General features: G+C 39.6%; 2 protein-coding genes across 2 annotated transcripts; both read left to right on the top strand.

Moving 5' to 3' along the window:
• The first annotated feature begins 1,170 nt into the window (after positions 1 to 1,170).
• Positions 1,171 to 9,026, top strand: LOC146682989 (hepatoma-derived growth factor-like). The gene is made up of 6 exons (XM_085445808.1): positions 1,171 to 1,660; positions 3,431 to 3,507; positions 3,655 to 3,793; positions 4,943 to 5,101; positions 5,171 to 5,350; positions 6,545 to 9,026. The coding sequence occupies exons 1-6, from the start codon at positions 1,574 to 1,576 to the stop codon at positions 6,563 to 6,565; spliced, it is 663 nt and encodes a 220-aa protein (XP_085301934.1). The 5' UTR covers positions 1,171 to 1,573; the 3' UTR covers positions 6,566 to 9,026.
• A 1,868-nt stretch (positions 9,027 to 10,894) lies between these two features.
• mrpl24 (mitochondrial ribosomal protein L24) lies at positions 10,895 to 13,916 on the top strand. The gene is made up of 6 exons (XM_085446262.1): positions 10,895 to 10,983; positions 11,231 to 11,417; positions 12,014 to 12,109; positions 12,540 to 12,643; positions 13,040 to 13,170; positions 13,512 to 13,916. Exons 2-6 carry the CDS (start codon positions 11,235 to 11,237, stop codon positions 13,646 to 13,648), a joined length of 651 nt encoding a protein of 216 aa, XP_085302388.1. The 5' UTR covers positions 10,895 to 10,983; positions 11,231 to 11,234; the 3' UTR covers positions 13,649 to 13,916.
• The last annotated feature ends 6,707 nt before the right edge of the window (positions 13,917 to 20,623 follow it).

The raw sequence follows: 20,623 nt of genomic DNA, 5'->3' as shown, positions 1-20,623 counted from the left end.
ACCAGTGTGACCACCAAGGCCAGCATTACACAAGTGTGAGATAAACATCTGCCATCAACGATGATAAGATTGCACAGGCTCTTGGTCTTACCCAGTGGAAGGATTTGAGAGAAACTGTATTAAGTAATTATTTTAACTAGTTTAGAATTTAGAGCCTGTTGGAGTGCCTGTGTTATCTAATTTAGCAAAAGTTTGTAAAATTTCCTGGTTACTTTAAGCCTTTGTTAAAGCCCACTTTTTAAAAATCACAGTCCTAGTGGGTGTGTTGTTTTTCGAAAGCCAAAACCTCCTTGGTGGACAATTGAAAATGTCAATACATAGGAAACCCCCTGAATCTGGTTGAGTAAGAAAAATAATTAAGTTACCCATCATTACTTACTACTAATTATCTTGGACATTTGTACTTGTTTTTAACCAGATATTTAACTCTTAGTTAAGTTCCTCAGGTTGTAAAGCATGGCCTTTTTAAAGACCTTTTGGTGAAGTCTGAATTGTAGTCTCAGTTTTCCACCCAGTATAGGTGCTGCTATAGCCCATCTGCTTTAAGGTTGCTGTTCATTCAGAGATGCTCTTCTGCATACCTCAGCTGTAACAAGTAGTTATTTGAGATTCTATTGCAATCTTATCAGCTGAAAGCATTTCTATCCAGAGAAGCGCCATTCACTGGATATTTGTTCTCCTTCAGACCATTGTCTGTAAACCATAGAGATGTTTGTATAGGAAAATTACGGGATATCGGCTTTTTCTGAAATATTCAGACAAGCCCTTCTTCTTTTGGCTGCTCCCTTTGGGTTCTCACAGCTGATCACCTGTCTCCTTCTCACCCTGTTTCTTATATCCTCCTCTATCCTGCCTACCCTCTGTATGTCCACCTTCACTACATCAGTGAAGCTCCTCTGAGGTGTCCCTCTTTTCCTCCTGCCTGGCAGCTCCAAATTCCAAATGTTTAGTCCAGTATATCTAGCAGCCCTCATCTTCACATGTGCAAACCATCTCACGCTTGCTTCTCTAACTTTGTCTCCAAAATGCTCAACATGAGCTGTCCCTCTGATGTGCTGAGCTCCTCCAGCTCAGCTTCTTGTCTTTTAGTCGGCTGTTGCTGTTATGTGATTGGCTGATTAAATATCTGCGCTAACGAGCAGCTGTACCTAATAAAGTGGTCGGCGTTGCTTTTAGGTGCGTTAATTACTGTGGTGCTTCGGTCAGCAGGGGCGCTGTGCCGCTTCAGGTACAGGGGGCGCGTCTGCAAAGGGAAGCGGGTTTCAATTTCAAACCCAAATAGTCCGAGGGACGAGCCAGCGGCTTGTGGGAAAGCGCTAATACGAGATAGTTACACTACCGCGTTTAGTCATAGCAACTGTGACACTATTCAGACCACATCTGTATATTTGCCCCACGTCGTGGCAAAAGTGCGTTACCCGCCGTGTCTCCGCTCCAGTTTTCCGCGGGTTGATTTTATTCTGGATAACAAACCGTCGCCTGCCTGGCTTGCTTGCTGCAGGTGTTTTTGACCACTACGGATAGTTTACCATATTAGTTACACACGCACATATTTACATCTTACATTTTCAACATGCCGAGGTCCAACAGGCAAAAGGAATACAAACCCGGAGATCTTGTGTTTGCTAAGATGAAGGGCTATCCACACTGGCCTGCAAGGGTAAGTAAGCGCTCGTCGTTGAATATCTCATTTCCAGCGTAGGGGTTTGGTTTTCATCTCGTTGCGCCTTAGCCGCTCGGCTCCAATCACTTGTTTACCTGCGAGGCCTGTAACAGCCGCTAGCTCCACGAGTTAGCCTAGCGCGGCGGTGCCGACCATCCACATACATACAGCTAGCCTACTGTAAACCACTGCGAATTTCTTTCTGGAGATTCATCGCAGAGTAGACACCTCTTTAACCTCCCGGGCTAACAAAATATTAATGTTTTTGCCAGTTGCTCTTTGCCGCCTTTAGTGTGCTGGTCTTTTTCGTCCCTAGGGGCCTTGTAAGGCTAACTTTGAGCTGTAACGGTTAAAACCAGCACTGTGGTAACACAGCATTGATTACTAGTTAACGGTCATGTCGTACGCAGCGTTAACGTGTGCTTCGCTGCAACGGTGGGCTGCTACTAAGCCACTTTGTGAGTTAGCAGCTCGCTAAATATAAGTTCAAACTGCCCCCCTTTTCTTTTTAACTGTTGCTTTACAGACTAATGGCTACTTGTGAAGCCAAATGCTGTGGTACTTTGTAAACACGCCTGCCCAAACGTTTCGAGAGATAGCAACTCGTAAAGTCGAAATTAGTTCCATTACGTTAAAAAAAATGCTCCATGGTAATAAAAATAGTCACGTAAGACTATAACGTAATGTCTAACTGGCACTGCGGTCGGCATTTTCCTTGTCATTCAAAAGAAAAAAGTGAGAAAATGAAGGGAAAAGCTGCTCTTGGAGCATTTTTAAGTCATGCTTTATACCAAATAAATAAAAAAGATGATTACTGCAACCAATACGTTAGTTCTGTGCATGCTGTATTACAGCTGAAGCAGGAAAATGTAAAAGCGAAGCAGCATGTAATCCCATCAGCCACATCTGTCTTGTGCAGTTGAAAAGGAAAACTTAGATTGCAGTTTTCAGTCAGTGTTTCTGCCCTTTGGTGTTGCAGCCATTCATAAAAGTCAACTAACTATGTCTACCTGCTTTAAAAAAAATCACTGTTCATTCATTTAAAGAATAAATATATAAAAAGAAATGCTCTATAATCTGCACTACACCACCTAGTATCTGTTTTGATCTCTGCATCTTCCCTCCTTTTTCTCGGTCTTATCACCCCTGTCTCATGTCAACAGCCCTGCCCCACCTATCCTGACACAGTAGTCCTATCTGGGGATGCCAAAAGGCCTGTGTGGCAGAGGCAGAGCCACGCCACGATTGTCTATCATAAGAGTGATTACCTGTGCCGCTGCGTAGTGCTGTGCTAATTTAAAAGCATGTAAAAAAAAAAATTGGCATGTCCGAGCCAAACACTGTGCTGAAAGATGGTAAACAGTAAAACTTTCACCAGGGAGTTTGTGGGTGCATCAAGGTGTGTAATATATTTCAAAAACTGCTTGTTATTTAGTACTGTACAAGAATTTGCAGGTCTTTGAACCTAATTTAGCTTTACTGTTTAAACTGTTTCTTCATAATGAATTATTTGGAGTATTTATCCAGGATCTAACCTAAAGGCATCATTTGCACAAGTTTTCCACTCTTATATACGGTGCATTATTTTATGATGAAATACATTTGTGTAGTAGTATTACTATTGTTTGTATTTGTGGTTTTATAGAGAAATGACCTAACTCTTTTGCCTATTGTTTAACTTTAGAATAATTTTAGTATTTATTAAAGTATTGAGTTGGTTTTTTTTACCAGCTTTCCTTTTAAAACAACTGTGTTGCTAATTCACAGATTGACGAGTTACCCGAAGGAGCTGTAAAGTCGCCTTCAAACAAGTACCAAGTGTTCTTTTTTGGAACACATGAGACGTGAGTATTTTTCCATTAATGTTGTCACTTTTTAATTTTTTCACGTGGATGCAAAATGGGAAGAAACTTGGATCATTTGTCAAAACTTTTTTTAAAAAGGGGTGTGTACATATTTTATTTTAAAAAAGTAATAACTGACTGTTGTAGGGCCTTCCTGGGGGCCAAGGATTTGTCCTCATATGATGAATGCAAGGAGAAGTTTGGAAAAGCAAACAAGAGGAAAGGATTTGCTGAGGGACTCTGGGAGATTGAGAACAACCCCACGGTCACGCATGAAGGCTACGAGGTAAGTAGATATGAAGGCCACTGAGGTTAGATTTACACTGTGTTGATTGATGTATCCTATTTTAGCTTGAACACCTGCTGATTCATACCAGTGATTATTATCACACTTCAGCTCATCTAATTGTTGCCAATTTGGTGATTATCGACTTTATAGCCCACAAATCCAGTGACTTTGTGAACAAGGGTTTGCCAGTTGTGACCTGTAAGTGCGCCTTTGGCGGGAGAGCCAAAGGCGCACCTCTGTCTGCTCTGCCCAATGAGTGGCAAAGACGAGCAAGCAGCAGCACAAGTTGTGGTTTGTGGTTTGTACTGTGTGAGAGAATATTGAAAGGGGGAAATAGCATAAGCGGGATGTTTTTCTAAACTGGCTTGAAACATAAAGAGCTGGTTTGATTCTACACCACCGCCTTTTCAGCGGCCACATTTGCTGCTTTGTTTTGGTTTGCTGAATTTATTTTCAACATGTAAACAGTTTCCAGAAGTAATTTGGGAAGAAGGACTGCTACAGAGATGGGTGAGAGCAAAGATTATTATAAGTAACTAAAGCCAAACTAAAAGTGGGTGTGAAAAAATATCATAAATGAAAAGTGAAACAATGTTATGTGCATAATTACTGAAATAGCTTTGTACAGAGAAAATATCTTTTAATTTTAATCTGAAATATGTCCTCTCAGCAAGCACAAACAGGCTCTGGTGCAACTGTTCATTGAGACTGGAATGTCTCAGGGATTTTTAATATTATGTATTACTGTGGTGGTTTAAACCTATTAAATTTTACAATCTGACAAATACCCAAATACACCCATGCTATAGTAAACTAAAACTAGCACTGAAAGTAATAAAAAGAACTGCTAAAATTAAACAATAAAACTAAACAGCAACTAAATCTCATTGAAAATGAACTGAAACCACATTGAGTTGAAAGCACAACTGAAAATACAAAACTGTAATGACTCTGATCAGAGCACACTCTGCTGGACAAACTATGTAATGTAACCATTTATCAGTTACTCTCAAAGCTCACTCAGCTGTTTATCTGGAAGTTTAACCTCTACTACGTCACTAGTGATACTGTCACACCTCGCCATTGATGGGTAGATCTAGACTTAGTTTCCCCATGTTTCACTAATGTGCAACTCTTTGCCTGTAGTCATCGAAGAAGGACAACACATCAGAAGGAGCAGGAGATACGGGCAGTTCAGAAAAAGCAGATGCAGAAGGCAGTAGTGACGAGGACGAAGGAGCCCTGGTCATTGACGAGAAAAATGAGAGGGGAGGAACCAAACGAAAAGCAGAGGAGTCCACAGAGGTGAGGTTAAACCTGACTCACAGTCCAAGTTCACTGTAAAGCCGTCTGATGCTTATCAAACTTTTATAGACCTCTCCGAAGCGGCCAAAGGATTCAGAAGCGGAAGGTGATTCTAAAGTAGACGGCAACCAGTCTAACGTGGAGCCCAAGCTCAACGATGTGGCTGGACCCAAGGCGACTGCTCCTAGTGAGTCGAAACCAGAGGCCCAGGAAAATGCTCCAGCAGGGGGCCAGCAAACAGCAGAGAAGGTAAAACCCTCTTATTCGTTTTGGTTACCTGGGAAACATCCCTTAAAATGAACTCGTGGTGAGTTTTCTTTTTCATAAGAGAGGAAAAATACATGCATATTCACATCAAAAAGTGGGGCAGGTGCTCGGCCAAGAAAATGTGTCAGCAGTTCAATTTTACCTGAACATACCTGGCCTTCATCAGACCATCTGAATCAAAATAAATTAACAACGAAAAAACAAAGTAGAATACTAATAATTCAACAAGTTTGTCTGTTTTGGCAGGTGTTTAATGGACAAAGATGGAAACTTTTCTGAAGCCACCAAAACACCAGCAAAACTAGAAGCCATTCCACATGAAAACGTAGCTGTTTCCATGTGTTGGGGCCTTTTGTCCACATGTAAACGCTGTTATATAGCAGTAAAAGCCAGTTTCTGCATTTACACGTGGACAAGGAAGAAGTCAACATGTGCCTTCTTCCTCATTTTACGTACTTTTGAAAGTATTGGAACACTGTTCAGGTGTTTTCAGTCCAACTGCCATAAGTGCATAAAGTCAATGTCCTAGTCATGCAGTCTGCTTTTGCAAACATTTGTTAAAGAATGGCTCATTCTAAAGATATCACTGAATTAGTGTGGTACTGTAATAGGATGTCACTATTTCAACAAGTCAATTTGTGAAATTTCCTCCTCTCTGGATATTCTGCAATCAACTGTAAGTTGTATAAGTGCAAAGTGAAAGTGTTTAAGAATCACAGCAGCTAAGTCATGTGAAGATGGAGAGCAGATTGCTGAATGTGGAGTGCATAAAACGCTCTGCTGATTCACTAACTTCAGAGATTAAACCTCCTCTGGCGTTAACATCAGCACAAAACCCTTGCACTGGGAGCTTTGTTGCCCAGAAGCTGCTGTAGGTTTACTGTTTTGGTGGAACAGCACTTTTGTCCATATAGTGTATTGTTGTTTTGGGGGGTTTTGTTTGTTTTTTAAACATGTGGACAAGTTCTGAAACTTCTGAAAATTAGTTAAGGAAACTGTCTACACACAAAAAAATTATTAATGTAAAAAGCCAGTGCTTACCATCATGTATTTTAAATAAACTTGATGTATCAGTAATATAAAAAGTACATTCCCCACGTCTTTTTGAATTTCAGGCGGTGGATGAAAATAAAATGAAATAAATTATTTAATTGCTTTTCCCTCTTGTTCCCACAGCCTGCGACAGACAGCGCTTAACATCGACTCAGAAGAAAACCACGAACCTTTGACGCTTTTCTCTGGAATTTAAGCATCAACACAATTACCTGCAGGATGCCAGATTTCAGCCGTTTAATTAATAAGAGAATTTTAAAACAAACAAATAAATAAAAAAAACAAAACAACCTAAATGTTTGTATTGAGAGACAAACAAATACTCATTTGCCATTTTTTGGGATATCATATATCCCAGAAAGAAAAAGTTTGCTAATCTGATTTCAAAACAATTGAATTGAGCACTTTAGGGCTCATTTATAAATGGGATTTTGGTGTGTATATATTTTTTATTTCTAAGTGCAATTACAACGACTGAATGCTAGGTGTCAAAACATTTTTCAGCTTAGAGGGGATAAACACTGAATATATGGTAAATTTAAGAAACAAACAAACATTAAAATCACAAGGAAAAAAAACATTTATTTGACAAATGCTCCCATTTGATGGTTTTAAAAAGTAGATATTGTACAGGCGATAGAACAAATTTTCATCAATGCTCTTAGCTTAAGTTCATAATTTTACTGCTTCCATTTGTATCACCTAGCTTTTCAGCCTCATTTAAATCATTTATTCATTCATTCGAAATATGATTGAATATTCAGAGGTTTTCTGTTTGTTTGTTTGTGTTTGTTTTTTTTCCTGCCCCCATTAATCGTCGTCTGTTTTGCCCTACAACATTTGTTGTTTCGGTGTGTATGCTTGATTGCGAGTGACCAAAGTACGTGATTCATTTCACAGGAACCCATATGTGGAATTAATTATGTAAACCCCTTTTGAGAAAAGCAAATTTAGGATTTAAGCCCCTCTGCTACTCAGTTTAGGCCTCAGTCATGCAGGCCTAGAAACCAGTTGGCAACTATCTGGCAACCACTTAAATGTGTATTCCCAATCACTTGGTGAGAAGTTGCTGGCAGTTGCAAGGTGAAACTGATTGCAAAGAAATATACGGAGCTGCACTGAAAACCTGCTTTGCGTGCTCTCAAGTTGCTGTACTTGTGTAGAAGATGCCGACTTGTCTGCAGACATTTGTCACCTAGTTGCGTAGCTGTAGTAAAACACAACTCAGAAACGAGACTGTTCCCCAAAGATGTTGGGTGCAAACTTGTATTCTGAAGTCGGAACGTTCTTTATTTCCTGTTTGTGTCAAATTTCAAAAAGTTTCACTTCCGCAGAACCATTAGTTGGAAAGTGTTTGCAGACAACTCGGTGTCTCCCTCCCAAACTACAGTAGACTGTGGTAATCTGCTAGTAACCAAATTAATCACAAGGAGGGATTAATTGTAATTCTAACAGATCTAGAATTAGTGACTAAGCCCATGAACATAAGAGTCAAGAAAGAAAGCTGTTCAATGGGACCAGAAGTCTATTTATAATTACAGTTCAGATAGAATGCAGATTTAGGGCACTTCCACGTTAGCTTCATCCATGTCTTTTACTGATATCAGCTAGCAACAACCGCTCGCCAAATGGTCAGAGAGTGCACGTTTCTTCTTGGTGACCGGAGGTTGCTTGGTAGTTACCGACTTGTCCGTAGGCCTGTGTGACTGAGGCCTTACGTAAGGAGACATTCCTGAGTGATGTTCTGTCTGGGCAGAATCTTTAAACTTTAGCATCAGGTTTCCCAAACATCGATTTATTCTAGTGGCAGACTTGGAAAAAATTTTAGAAAAAAATGCTGGTGTAGGCTTAATCCTTATCTGGGGAAATTGAGCCTTAAAGGTAATGTGGAGCAGTGGTAATGACTGCAAGGGAAAGGTTGTTGGCATCACCCCTCCATGTGGAAATTATCTGGAAAAGTCTTCTAAAACTCAGTTTCATGTTGTGATTTCATGTTTAGCTTACAGTAGTTCCACTGTTGCTTGAAGCTGTTGAAAAAAAAAACTTGTGTTCAGAAATGTATTCTCGACACCTTTGAAACGAGTCGCTGATCTGGACTGCACAAAGTGAGATTCATTGAAAGAAACAAGAAACTGAATATGGGTAAATACAGAGAGTGAACCTTTTGTAAATCTTCAGTTTATGACTTTCTTTTCTTGGTTTCCCACCCTCTTAACTGGAATACTAATCTGTTTTACTTCAGTGGTCTTATTATTTTGACTGTGAAACAAAGTTGTGACGTGTTTTATTCCAACATCTGTTTAGACGACATGTTCAGAATATGGTGTTATTTTCCACTGTAACAGTATCCCAAGGGGTTCGGGCCCTTTCACCCACGCCATTTGGATGTCATCGTCATCGCTTCAGTGTTCTTTCATGTAATTAGCAGCGTTAGCTGATAGTTTATCACACTATGAACTTTTAAGGGAAAGCTCAGCTCTGAATGTTGTGTCGAAGATGGCCACCTTCCTATCGTCACACCGCTGATTTAAAAACCTTAAAATGGTCAAAGGCCGGATCTGGAGGTTATTCAAAAGTTTAATTTGGAATTAAAGTGTAAAACTTTGTTTTGTTGTTGTTGTTTTTTTTGGGGGGGGGGGGTTAGCCTTCTGTTACCTTTGGAAGCTGCCATTCATCTTAATCTGCTGCTTTGTTTACTATTGTAGTTGCCAGACCATTTAATAAACATGTTGATTACAAAAAAACACTTGTTTCTGCCTTACTTAAACTAATCTAGGGTATCAGCTTTCTGGAAAGAACCCAAAACAGTCACATTAGTTGTTGTGTTTGGTTTTAACGATCAGGATTGTCTATTTTTATTGAGTCAGTACAGTGCCTGCTGAAAACCAAGTATTATGTGGGATCTGTTGCTCTAAATCGAGCTCAGAGCATGGGAAAGGCTACCATAACTTTACAGAGCAACTAAAATTAATTACTTGTTTCACATCTAATTATTGTCTCTGATTTGAAAAAAAAAATGCAGGAAATTAACAATGGAACGTGTTTTGTGTCTCTATGCAGCTGCCACAAATAATTTGCTGCTGACGCAGAGCCTCTCTGTGCGGTTCGGCCCCAAAGGCTGTGGTAGCTGAACTAGTTTTGTTGTTACGTAACATGTCCTGACAGCTCTAAGTTTGCTGTGGGGTTAGGTTAAGCACAAGTTGTTTTAACTACTGTATTAGGGCGTAGATCCAACCGTGGGCTGAAACTGATTTTGGAATGCGGTGTGGTGTCTGTTCATCCGGCTCTCAAGATTAATGACTGTGTCTGTGCTTACACAGATTAGCTTTATTGTCTGTCTTTGTAACCCAGAAAGGTAAAAATCCGTCTTTCGCTTGCAGCAAACATGGATGTTTACCAAAATCCAAGGTCAAAGACAAACAGTCACATGTATGATTGCAGGTTTTCATAAATGACAGCCTCCTCTCATGCTTAAATATCACTCGTGCTTGTCACAGTGACATAGCAGCGAGGCTTGTAATCACGGCCTGCATCTGCCTCAGTGGGTGGCCTTGAAATTAAATATTTCCACACTGAGCCATTCAGGTTTTACACATAACCTTTTGGAATCAGCAAAAATGTAGTAGCAAATCCATACACCCACCAACCACTTCATTAGGTACACCTTGCTAGCACCAGGTTGGACCAACTTTTGCCTTCAGAGCTGCTTTAATTCTTCGTGGTATTAATTCAATGAGGTGCTGGAAGCATTCCTCAGCTGCTCATCCATGATGTGAATCTCCCCTTCTACCAGTGTTCAGGAAAGTGGTCTGAGATTATTTGAATGTTGTGAGATGGTGCATTAAGCTGCTGTGGTTGTAATAAGTGGTTATTTGAGTTACTGTTTCCCATCAGCTCAAAGCAGTATAGCTGTTCTTTTCTTTGCTGCTCACTGGATATTTTCTTGTTTCTTGTTTACAGATGGTTGTGTGTGAAAATCTCAACAGATCAGCAGCTTCTGAAATACTCAGACCAACAGTTGTGCTATGTTCAAAGTCAGTAAAATCACCTTATTTCTTCATTCTGCTGCTCAGTTTGAATTTCAACCGGTCATCTTGACCATGTCTACATGTCTAAATGAGTTGCTGCATATCAAGCCAGGTCCAGACGATCTGTATTCAATGAACACTTGAACAGGTGCACTATTGAAGAAGCTGGAATTGTTGAAAATGGCATTCATTCAAAAACATTTTAAGTTTGTCTTAGACACATTTGCCTTACTTAATTTTAAAACGTTTCCTCTTGGTGTTATATTTTATTTAAAAATGTAATAAAATATTGCGTTCTTTATTGAGTCACTCTTAGTATTGTATGGCTTGAATATACTGAGCAGCAGCTGCAGCAGTGTGAAGGTCATCTTGCCCAAAGCAGCCTGCTCTGCCTGCATACTGCCCACATATCGGTCAATTTAGCAACTGCGCATGCGTGAGGCCTGTTGCGACCCTCCTGTCCAGTAGGTGGCGCTACCGGTAGGTTCCTGTAGGTGTCAGCTCCGCTACATGTGTCATTGACATCAACAGAGGGTAAGTGATTTCTGCATGACGTTCTTTTATTGTATTTTAATACATCTACTTTTAGGGTTGTACTTAAAAAAAATTAGGCAGCAGTCTCATTTGTGAAATGTTTGTGTGTACGTAAACGGCGGCGAGTTAGCCGCTCTAGGCTAACGTTATTGATAGCATAATTCATATTAGCCTAGCTTGCGTTGCTCCTGTGTATGGCTGCCAGCCTCTTGGAAAAAAAACCTCAGCACCCTTGTTTGACTTGCAGCACAATGAGGCTGACCACTCTGCTGTCGATGGCAGCCAGGGTCATTGTGCCCAAAGATTACCGTTACGGCACCAACAGGCCGTGGACAGCCGCTGCTAAAAGGTTAAATCCACCGGGGAAGAGGAGGAGGAAGGTGTTTGTTGAGCCGATAGCGCCAGAGGAGTGGTCTGTGCTCAAAGGGGACACGGTGAGAAAACATTTTTTGGGACTCAGCTGTCAAGCTTTCATCTGACTCATATTGTGCAAATATTTTTCTTTATATTGATAGGTTTAAATTGTCTAATATTCAGTGTTTGGTGTAAAGCTTTCCAAAGTTTCACCCCACAATTGAGTGCTAATAGAAAAGCACAATATAAGAAGCAGTCCACTCACCATTTATATTCCCCCGTTGTTCTAAAACCAAGAAGAAACAGAGAGCTTTGCAATACATAGTAGAAAAAAACTATACAAGGCAACCGATAATGAGGATAATATTAAAATTAAGTCCAGTATGTGTTCATGTGATTTATCTGTATGTTGATAAAGTTTTAATCTGTAATACAGCTAATGCTAATAATGTTGTAATTACTTTGGTGTAGCCACAACTGATAGAGTCAGGAGAAGTAACATACATCTGTTGTAAACATGCATGAAAACTAATTTAGGAAAATTCAGTCAACGAATTGGTAAAATATTTTCTGGCCAAACCAGCAAAAGTGGTACAGTAACAAAAAAGTATATTCATTTTATTTAAAGTAGTAAATTTCCTACATAGAGTTTAAATGTTTGCTTTTGATTTCTCAGGTTGAGATTCGGAAAGGCAATGACAAGGGAAAGCAGGGGAAAGTTATCCAAGTCTTCAGACGCAGAAACTGGGTCATCCTGGAGGGACTGAACACAGTAAGGAAGTGTTGTTTATTTTTTTTAATTTGTTTATTGAGAAATGCGCATTATAGATTTTGCTTTTGAAATGTAAGTTACATGCCTTTTATTGAGTGAGCATTGTGTAAGTGTTGGGAGAAGATGAAAGGCTATCTGTTTTCCTACAAAAAATTTTCAGCATACACTTGAACTGTCCTGGACATGATTACATTACAGATTTTTTCATTTCCCCCAAAATTATATTAGCTGTTCCATTTCTTTTTTAGCTCTTTTAAAAATGCTTCATACTTATCTCGTTGCTCCACCAGGTGGAGCCAGATGTCTGGGATGTGGGTGGTCAGGGTGTAGCTGCAGACAAAGCACACCATTGAAAGCCTTTTGGCATTCATCTGTTTGCATTTTGTGCCTTTTAAATGGGAGAACTGTGAACTTTTTTTTCCCATCGTAGCATCACAGGTATATTGGAAAAACTGCAGATTACCGTGGGACGTACATTGCCAGTGAGGCTCCCATCCTGGTCCGTGATGTTGCCCTCGTTGACCCCTCAGACAGGTATGCTGAACTCTGCCTCAGTCCTAACATCTGTTGCTATGCTTATGCAGAACCTTAAACTAGATGGACCACGGGTTAGTTCTCAGTCTTAGTTTGGCTCCTTAAAAAAAACAAATAAATAAATAGTTAATTTTTGTAACCGTAAGTGTTAAAACTTACAGCTGTAATAGATTTTAACATAAGATTTTCTAGTGAAAAAACAGCAATCTGTAATCTCTGTGCATCTGTACAATATTCTTTTCCTTTACAGCACCATTAAAATAATTGTGATAACACAGCAATCTAAAGTCAAAAAATAGTTCACCTTTTCTTTTTCTTTTTCCTTTTCCATTTAAATGCTCCTGCTCTTTGGCATTTTTCCAGACCAGTTTTAACTTACTGATCTCGATCTTACAGGAAACCCACCGAGGTCGAGTGGAGGTTCACAGAAGAGGGTGAGAGAGTCCGAGTGTCGCTCAGGACGGGGAGAATCATCCCGAAACCAGTTGTGGAGCGACGAGATGGCATTGTGCCGCAGCAGTGGAAAGGTAAGGGTCTGTGTGTGTGTAAATTTCAGTAGCCATTTTATCTCAGGGGTTGCTTAGAGTCGTCACATTAAGACCAGCTGTTGTTTATTTTTCCGCCTGTTCAGACTTCTGTTTTTAAGTGATCCAGTTTGACTGTTTTGAAGTGGAAGAAATATTTCTTTCTAAACTTGAACGCACATAGGCAGGACTGTTTTTGCTAGTGCAGAACCAGCACACTATTTATTTCAAGTTCTTCTTGTGTGAAACTAAAAGTCTTCTGTTTGTCCAACAAAGTGATAGAAGTGTCTGATGATTGAAAAAATAGTTGGTGTCAATTGAAACGATGCATTCTGCTTTCACAGATGGACCTAAAGATACCAGTCCCGAAGATGCTCTTGAAAAGACATACATACCATCTCTGAAAACCCTGGAGGAGGAGGTCATGGAGAAACTCGGTATCCAGGAGAACAGGAGGCACCGAACGTCCTACTGGTACTGACCAGACAAATCAGAGACACTTAGCCTCCCCTTTGTGCTGACCAGTTTTCACAGGAGCTCTGGACATACCTTGTTCTGGAGTTGAGCAGAAGGTCAGGTCAAACAGAGACTGTGAAGATACCAAGTGGAGGCTGTACGGACTCTTAACAAACTGCTGCACCATGAAAATGATCTGTAAACAATATGAGGAAGTGAAGTCAGACTGCAGTTCACTTAGGTGTCCCTTTGTTTCTTTATAGTGTTGTGAATAAATGTCAGACTAAAGTGTTTGCATTTTCATGTGGAAAATCACAATCACGGGGTGCAAAGTTTAAAGATTTCATACAAAAAAAACCCAATGATCCTTGTTGCCCATTTTAAGTTTGTGTCAAACTTGTTTGGATACAAACCTATGAGGTAATAATATTAGTGTTTAAGACACGCTCCCTCGTGTGACTAAAAATCAGTTTATGCAGATTTTCAACAGTCAAAGCTAATGATTAGCCAATTGGCATCATGGGACAACTGATGTTGTCGAGCTTAAATGAAGGATGAGTGATAACAGAAGCACAGACAGTAGAAAGGGAATTCTTGTAGCAATTTGCTGAAACGTGCAAACATACATGAAAATGCAGTACATAAGACACAGTTTGTACAATTCTAACAAGCCCGAGTCAATGTTTTGTGCGACTTCCTTTATTCTTCAACACAGCCTGTTCTCCAAACTTCTTGAAGGACATTCAAAGCTCTTCTTTGGGTGTTGGCTGCCTTTTGTTCTGCTCTCTGTCAAAATGATCCCACACATCTTCAGTAATTTGGGGGTCCGGATTCCAGGGGAGGCCGAACCACGACTGATAGCGAAAGTTTATCTATCGAGGTATGCTTTTGCTGCATTGGGTTTGTGTTTGGGTCCCTTTCGACAGTCACTGTTGTCCTGCTCTTCTGACGTCCTCCATACACATTGATTTGAACCAAAACCTTTCATTTCCTAAGACCTGTTGCCATTGATTTTCGGTCCAGTTCTTGTGAAAGTTGAGATACCTCAGCCTTTTCTTTTCTTGCCGTTTCCCTTCTATCTGGTGAGGCTTCAGTGAACAATAGATTGATAAATTGAATGGCCAAGAGGTAAGTTGTTTATTTGTACAGACCACAATAGTTGGATCCCTTGAGTCAGATGCCTTTTTATCCTTGAATGATTCATAGGTCAGTGTTAAGTAGCTCAACAACCAAAAAAAACCACTTCTCTGAAAATAATTAGATACAAGGACTGAACTGAAAATGAGGGAAAATCAGCCAAGGTCCAAAGAAAAACATTGAAAGACCTTTGGAAAGCCTGGAGAACTGTTTCTCAAGACCACTTTTAAAAATGTCAAGAAAATCTGGCTACCTAAAAGAAGAAACAATGGGCAGTTGAAGCACTTTTCTTTGCTCCCCTCTTACATGATTATGCTGACATGGCTACAGAACATAAAATCACATAAAACCAGGAACTTTGGTGTTGAGCGATTGGGTTGAGAAAATCACCTCCTTCATGGAAATGGCTAAAGTCATCACCAGAACATTTGGCACTGGTGCAAATTTCTATTATTTGCCAATAAAAATCTTTGAAACTTCTTAAATGGTTATGAATGCTCTTGACTATATCATAGAAAGAATAATATAAATGGAAACCAAAGCAGCTTATTGTAAGAAACACATTTTCTGCCACTGCTAAAACATCTGGCTCTGACTGTAGAGTCATTAACAGACTGGAGATGGAAACGCAAACCTTTTGCTCTTAGAAGCACAAAACATTAGGTAGATAATTAGTATCTAAAGCTTATTTATCATTTCAACTAAAAAGTGTTACATAAGCTTGAACAGGAGCCTTGCATTAGGAGAACAGCAGTGCTCGTTCACAGCAGGCTTCATACATACAGTCTAATGTCAGAGAAGCGACAGTACTCTGGCTTTTGGCAGCATTAATAACGGTGGTGGTTACAGTCTGCTTGGATGATTCGTGAGGCTGAAAATAGCCATATTATTTTACAGAAGCCCAGACACAGAGCTCTCCAAAACTGAAAACCTTCAGACAAATGAGTCTGTCTTTCCAAAGTGTCTGGACAACCATGTGGAGAAAGAAATGGCTCGTCAGGAGCCAACATGGACTGGGTAGTCTCAACAAAGTCCTCACTCACCTCATTTGACATTTTATGCACTGGCACTGTGTCACACCTGCGTTGTGTAACACTTTTTCATGTTTCAATTATGACCTCATTCGCGAACAACTGTAGAAACTGACAAAGGCAGGAAAAAAGCTTTGAAACATCTATTACAGTTTCTTCACTACTTACATATCAATATACTGGTTAAATTACCCCAATTGTGCTTAATCACATATACATGGTTTTAATTTGGTTATTTGTGATGTGGTTTAAGATGTTTAGCTAGCTTTTTTCTTCCTTAACCTCTCAGCTTATTACTACATAGGATTTGCCTCTTGCTGTAATGCTTTAACTGTAAGCTTAATTTGTTTATTACTAAAGCATTTCAGGCCCAACTGATGAGAAGGAGCAAAAACTTCATAGTACGTTGTTTTCTTAGCTACACTTTACACTTAGTACTTTCAAGATTAGGCTCAAAACGTTACTTTTTCAATTGGCAAATTAATGATGATTCATTTAATAAATAATGACACACTGTTCTCACCTTCATAAGCTGCTTTTATAGGTTTAAAGTATTGGTATCTGCAATACCTGGTATCGGATCAATATCAAAATCTGCAGTATCACACAGCACTAAATTTGGCTTCCCATCATTGCCCCTGGTTCCTTTTCCTGTTAAAAGGAAGTTTTTCCTTCCCGCTGTCGCCAAGTGCTTGCTCATAGGAGTGCGTTTCATTGTTGGGGTTTCCTTCTAATATTCTTGAGAATTTACCTTATACTATAAAGTGCTTTGAGGCAACTGTTGTTGTGAATTGGCGTTATATACGTTTAATTATTTGAACTCAATTGAAACGGCTTGTTTCAGACACTACATGAACTGAAGTGTTGCACCAAGATTATTTTGAGCTGTGAATCATGCAATGGTGCTCTCCAAGAGTCCAAGAGGAAAAATATGGAGCTGGAATATATGATAATAGTATAATAGGCCCCATTAAAAGAGCAGTCAGCCCAAACAAAAACAGTTACTTCAGTAAAAAATATCTTAGCATTGCTATAAATATCCAGAATTATCCTTATGAATAAAATCAGCTCTAGTTTTATCACTGATATATAAGTTTGGCAGCTTATGAAGCAAACGCAGTCTCTTTTTCCTCACTGGTTAACCACACATATTGATTTACTAAAAGACCAACTCGACTTGCTTCCAGATCTCCAGCTGGCGAAGCAACTAGCGTCACTGCCAGGCATTGAAACAAAAAAACGATGTGTCACAGATAATATAATTGCATCAAAATTTCACAGTGGCTCTCCATACCCTAATTTTTGGTCAGTGCAGTCAACATCATGCAGAAAGCATGGCAAGTTGATGGTTTTGCCAGTTTGCGGGATGAGTGCAGCAGTTTTCCCAGACTCGTCCCTCCTGAACCGGTTTGCCTCTGCCGCTCTGCATCCAAGAGGGAATAAAAGCAGCCAGTCAGCGGAAACTGGGTTTTGAGGTTTTTTTTCTTTATGGGAGGAAAAATGATTCAAAGGCTCGTCGTCTTTCCTGTCATTTCATGAGTGTTGTACAGATTTTGCTCTGCAACTGCAGCAAGGTGAAGTAGAACCTCTATGCTGCTCCATTTGTCTGAACATTTTCCATTTACACTCACAAAAGCACATTTTTATGGGAATCTTAACTTCTGCAGGGGAGTTTTTTTTTGTCCATCTTATAATTTGTGGTAAATTGACAGCTATGCTGGCAACCCAGTTAAATGAAACCACTGACATGACTCAAGCAGAATTAAAACTACTTTAAATAAACTGCATGGTGGGCTCTGTGTTTTAACTGAGTCACCCTTTCTGCTGAGCAACTTAAACTAATTAATCCCACCTGGTGGTGCAGGCTGTATATGAAAGAGTCACGTTCACCATCAGAGGTGTTACTGTTTGTCAGTCTAACAGGTCAGATTACATTAAAAGTGTCCAAAATGTGTCTTAAGCTTATAGATGCTGTAGCAATTGGGCACAAGCTGGTTAAAAATTTGTTTCCCAGAAAGATTTGTAACAGCTCAAACATCTGAAGACACTTTAAAACTAAATTTCAGTGCTGCTCTTGACTCAGTTGATGATCTAAGCTCAGCTACAATGTAATGATAGTGTCTAATTACAGGCTGGTTGTTTGAAGGCTGCTGGAAAATGTTAACGTTAGCTTGTATGCAGGTCTGAGGCATGGCACACATGCATGTTTAACTATGTTTGGTCTAATTTAGCTGGCTCCCAGTGGATTTTTGTGCATGAACTCAATATGTCACAATTAAGAGATGAAAAAGTCGGCAAAACACAGCTCTTCCGTCTCGTCTTGGGCTTTAATTTTCTCATCCATGCTTTGCTTTTAAGATGTTATGCTCATGTTAGCTGGGTCATTTAAATGCCGACCTTTAGTTCACAGAAAAAGCAGCTGCATATGTTTTATTTAGATAGCAAAACAGCATCTCAGCACATTCAACATGTTCTAGGAAATGTTCCTGCAGTTAAACGTATTTCATCTATGCAGAGATGCCAGTTAAAATGTTTAAAGGTAATCTAAAGTAAACATCCCCCTCCAAATTCGTGTTGCAAGAAGATTTTTTTTAGTATATGAGAGCCTAAAGAAATCATTTGTTACCTCTTTAACTCCTTGTCTGAATTCAGTGTAGTCTAAGTGGGAGTGGTGTAGACTGAAGCTCACTCTGTTACTAACATTACATTATTAACCATCTGACGAGGCTCTGGCATCAGTGGTGGAAGAAGTAATTTCATCCTGTTGCTAAGTAAAAGTATCCAATAACAATGCTAACTCCTGCCAGTTTTCAGTGTTTATTGTTATTATTGATATTATTATTATAGGTAGAGAAGAATTGAAATCCTTTTGCTTGTTCAGATGTGGCAAATTTTACTTATATATATGAGTAGGTTTCACTTGTATGAGAATGTACATTTTGTAAAGTAGTCATTTGTTTTGTGTGTAAAATCTAAAAACTGATGTAGGAAACATATATATGGACACAAACACACACACAAAAAGAATAATAACCTTTAAATGTGTCATTTAAATGTTCTAATGCTGTCTAGAAACTGTGCTATTTTGGGCTGTCTCAGACAAAAGAAATCTGATGTGGAAAAAATTGTGGTTATTCCTTAGTCATGGTTTCAGGACATGAGGTCATGTGAAGAAAGTTTTAGGACTAAACTGCACCCTTACTGCCTACATGGGAATTAGTAAGGTTAGCAGCAGACAGATACTGCTAATCAAATGCATTTACCATGCAATACTCAGAGAAACCCCAAGATCTACATCTCAGACTCTACAGGCCTAGGTTAGCATGTTAAATTTTAAAGTTAATGACAGCACAATTATAAAAAAAGCCTGAAGCCTCTTCCAAGCATAGTTTAGGTTTGCAAAGTTCCATCTGAACAAACCGCAAGACTTCTGGAACAATATCCTTTGGACAGGTGATATTGAAGTGGAGATGTTTGGGCATTCACAGCACCGCATTTGGTTAAAACCAAACAGAATGTCACCACAAACCCTTAAACCAAATTCCAAGCACGGTGGTGGAGGCATAATGATTTGGGCTTGTTTTGCAGGACCTGGGAATCTTGCAGTCATTCAGCTGGCCATGAATTCCTCTGTATACCAAAGTATTTTATAGCCAAATGTGAGGCCACCTGTCCGACAGCTAACACTTGACCGAAACTGGGTCATGTAACAAGATAATGATTCAAAGCACAGCAGCAAGTCTGCAACAGCTTCAAATCTTCAGGACTGAAAAGACATTAAAGCTCTGTTTAGAAACAGCAACCCGATCAATTGAGGATCCACTCTGTGTTAAATCTAAATAACTTCATGAATATATTTCTAAAACAATTTTTAAATTGATTTTGTTTTCTTCAGCGATTGGTAAGTCCTTGTTTTGAGTATTCATCAATGAACTGCATACTTAAAACTTTGTTACAAGTAATGGCTGTCGAAAACCTAGTGAAATATAACATTCTTTGCCCACGCCCTGCCTGCATCTTCATTTCATGATTGTGTCACATTTGCCTTGACTCAGAGTGAGTCTCACTGCCTCAGCTCAGCCGCAGGTTTGCTGTATGTAGGATGGATTTCAGAACCTTAAGTGCCAAAGAGCTCAATGACAGACACTCATAGGTGTAAGTGTGACCGCTGTCTGTTCTCCGGGCTTTGACATTTCCTTCCCAGACAGTCCCGCTGTTATCTGAGTGTGAGATTCCTCAGGTGTGCAGCATCGACCGCTGCTGCCGAGTCACAGTATGACCACTACAAAGCATCATTCACTCCCGCTGCAGAGTGCACAAGTACGCTCTAACATTTGCTCCTTTCATGTGTGTGTCTGTTGCGTATTTCATTAACAGATGTTGTAGAACGTTGCTGAAAATACAAATTGAGTGCATCAAGCTTTAACTTTTCCACTTTGTCACATTTTACTGACTGAGATGAGCCAGTGCACACCCCATAAATGGCAGGACCAAAGCCTGATTGTGTGGTTCTCAGTGACGTTCGGTCTATAGTGTTTCTGCTGGTTTGTGTGAAATGAAGAATAGAAAAACAGTTTTTAAATATACAACATTAAAGCACAATATTAGCTGAAACCTCCTGCAGAACCAGGCTGAAGGAAGTGCAGCCATCTGCTGCTTCATGCTAAGGGTGAGGGGATAGAGACAAAACACACACTAATAACTCCTAATTAAATGTAGAGTGATGTATAAACACATAGTGAGTGAAATGAGATGAATGTAGAAGAAATAGTGGATAATGGAAACCCTCAGCAGCTTAGACTTGTTCCTAAGATATTGTTCATGGTCACCTG

This window comes from Copadichromis virginalis, linkage group LG22, assembly GCF_057382275.1.
Source record: "Copadichromis virginalis isolate Kocher_CV1m ecotype Utaka linkage group LG22, C_Virginalis_male_GT1.1, whole genome shotgun sequence".
NCBI lineage: Eukaryota > Metazoa > Chordata > Actinopteri > Cichliformes > Cichlidae > Copadichromis > Copadichromis virginalis.
This window is presented reverse-complemented; position numbering and strand designations above follow the sequence as displayed.

Coding starts and splice junctions, on each gene's coding strand:
- LOC146682989 (XM_085445808.1), top strand. CDS start 1,574: ATGCCGAGGTCCAACAGGCAAAAGGAATACAAACCCGGAGATCTTGTG. Junction 3,508..3,654: donor TTTTTTGGAACACATGAGAC/GTGAGTATTTTT, acceptor TGACTGTTGTAG/GGCCTTCCTGGGGGCCAAGG. Junction 3,794..4,942: donor TCACGCATGAAGGCTACGAG/GTAAGTAGATAT, acceptor CTTTGCCTGTAG/TCATCGAAGAAGGACAACAC.
- mrpl24 (XM_085446262.1), top strand. CDS start 11,235: ATGAGGCTGACCACTCTGCTGTCGATGGCAGCCAGGGTCATTGTGCCC. Junction 12,644..13,039: donor CTCGTTGACCCCTCAGACAG/GTATGCTGAACT, acceptor TCGATCTTACAG/GAAACCCACCGAGGTCGAGT. Junction 13,171..13,511: donor TGTGCCGCAGCAGTGGAAAG/GTAAGGGTCTGT, acceptor CTGCTTTCACAG/ATGGACCTAAAGATACCAGT.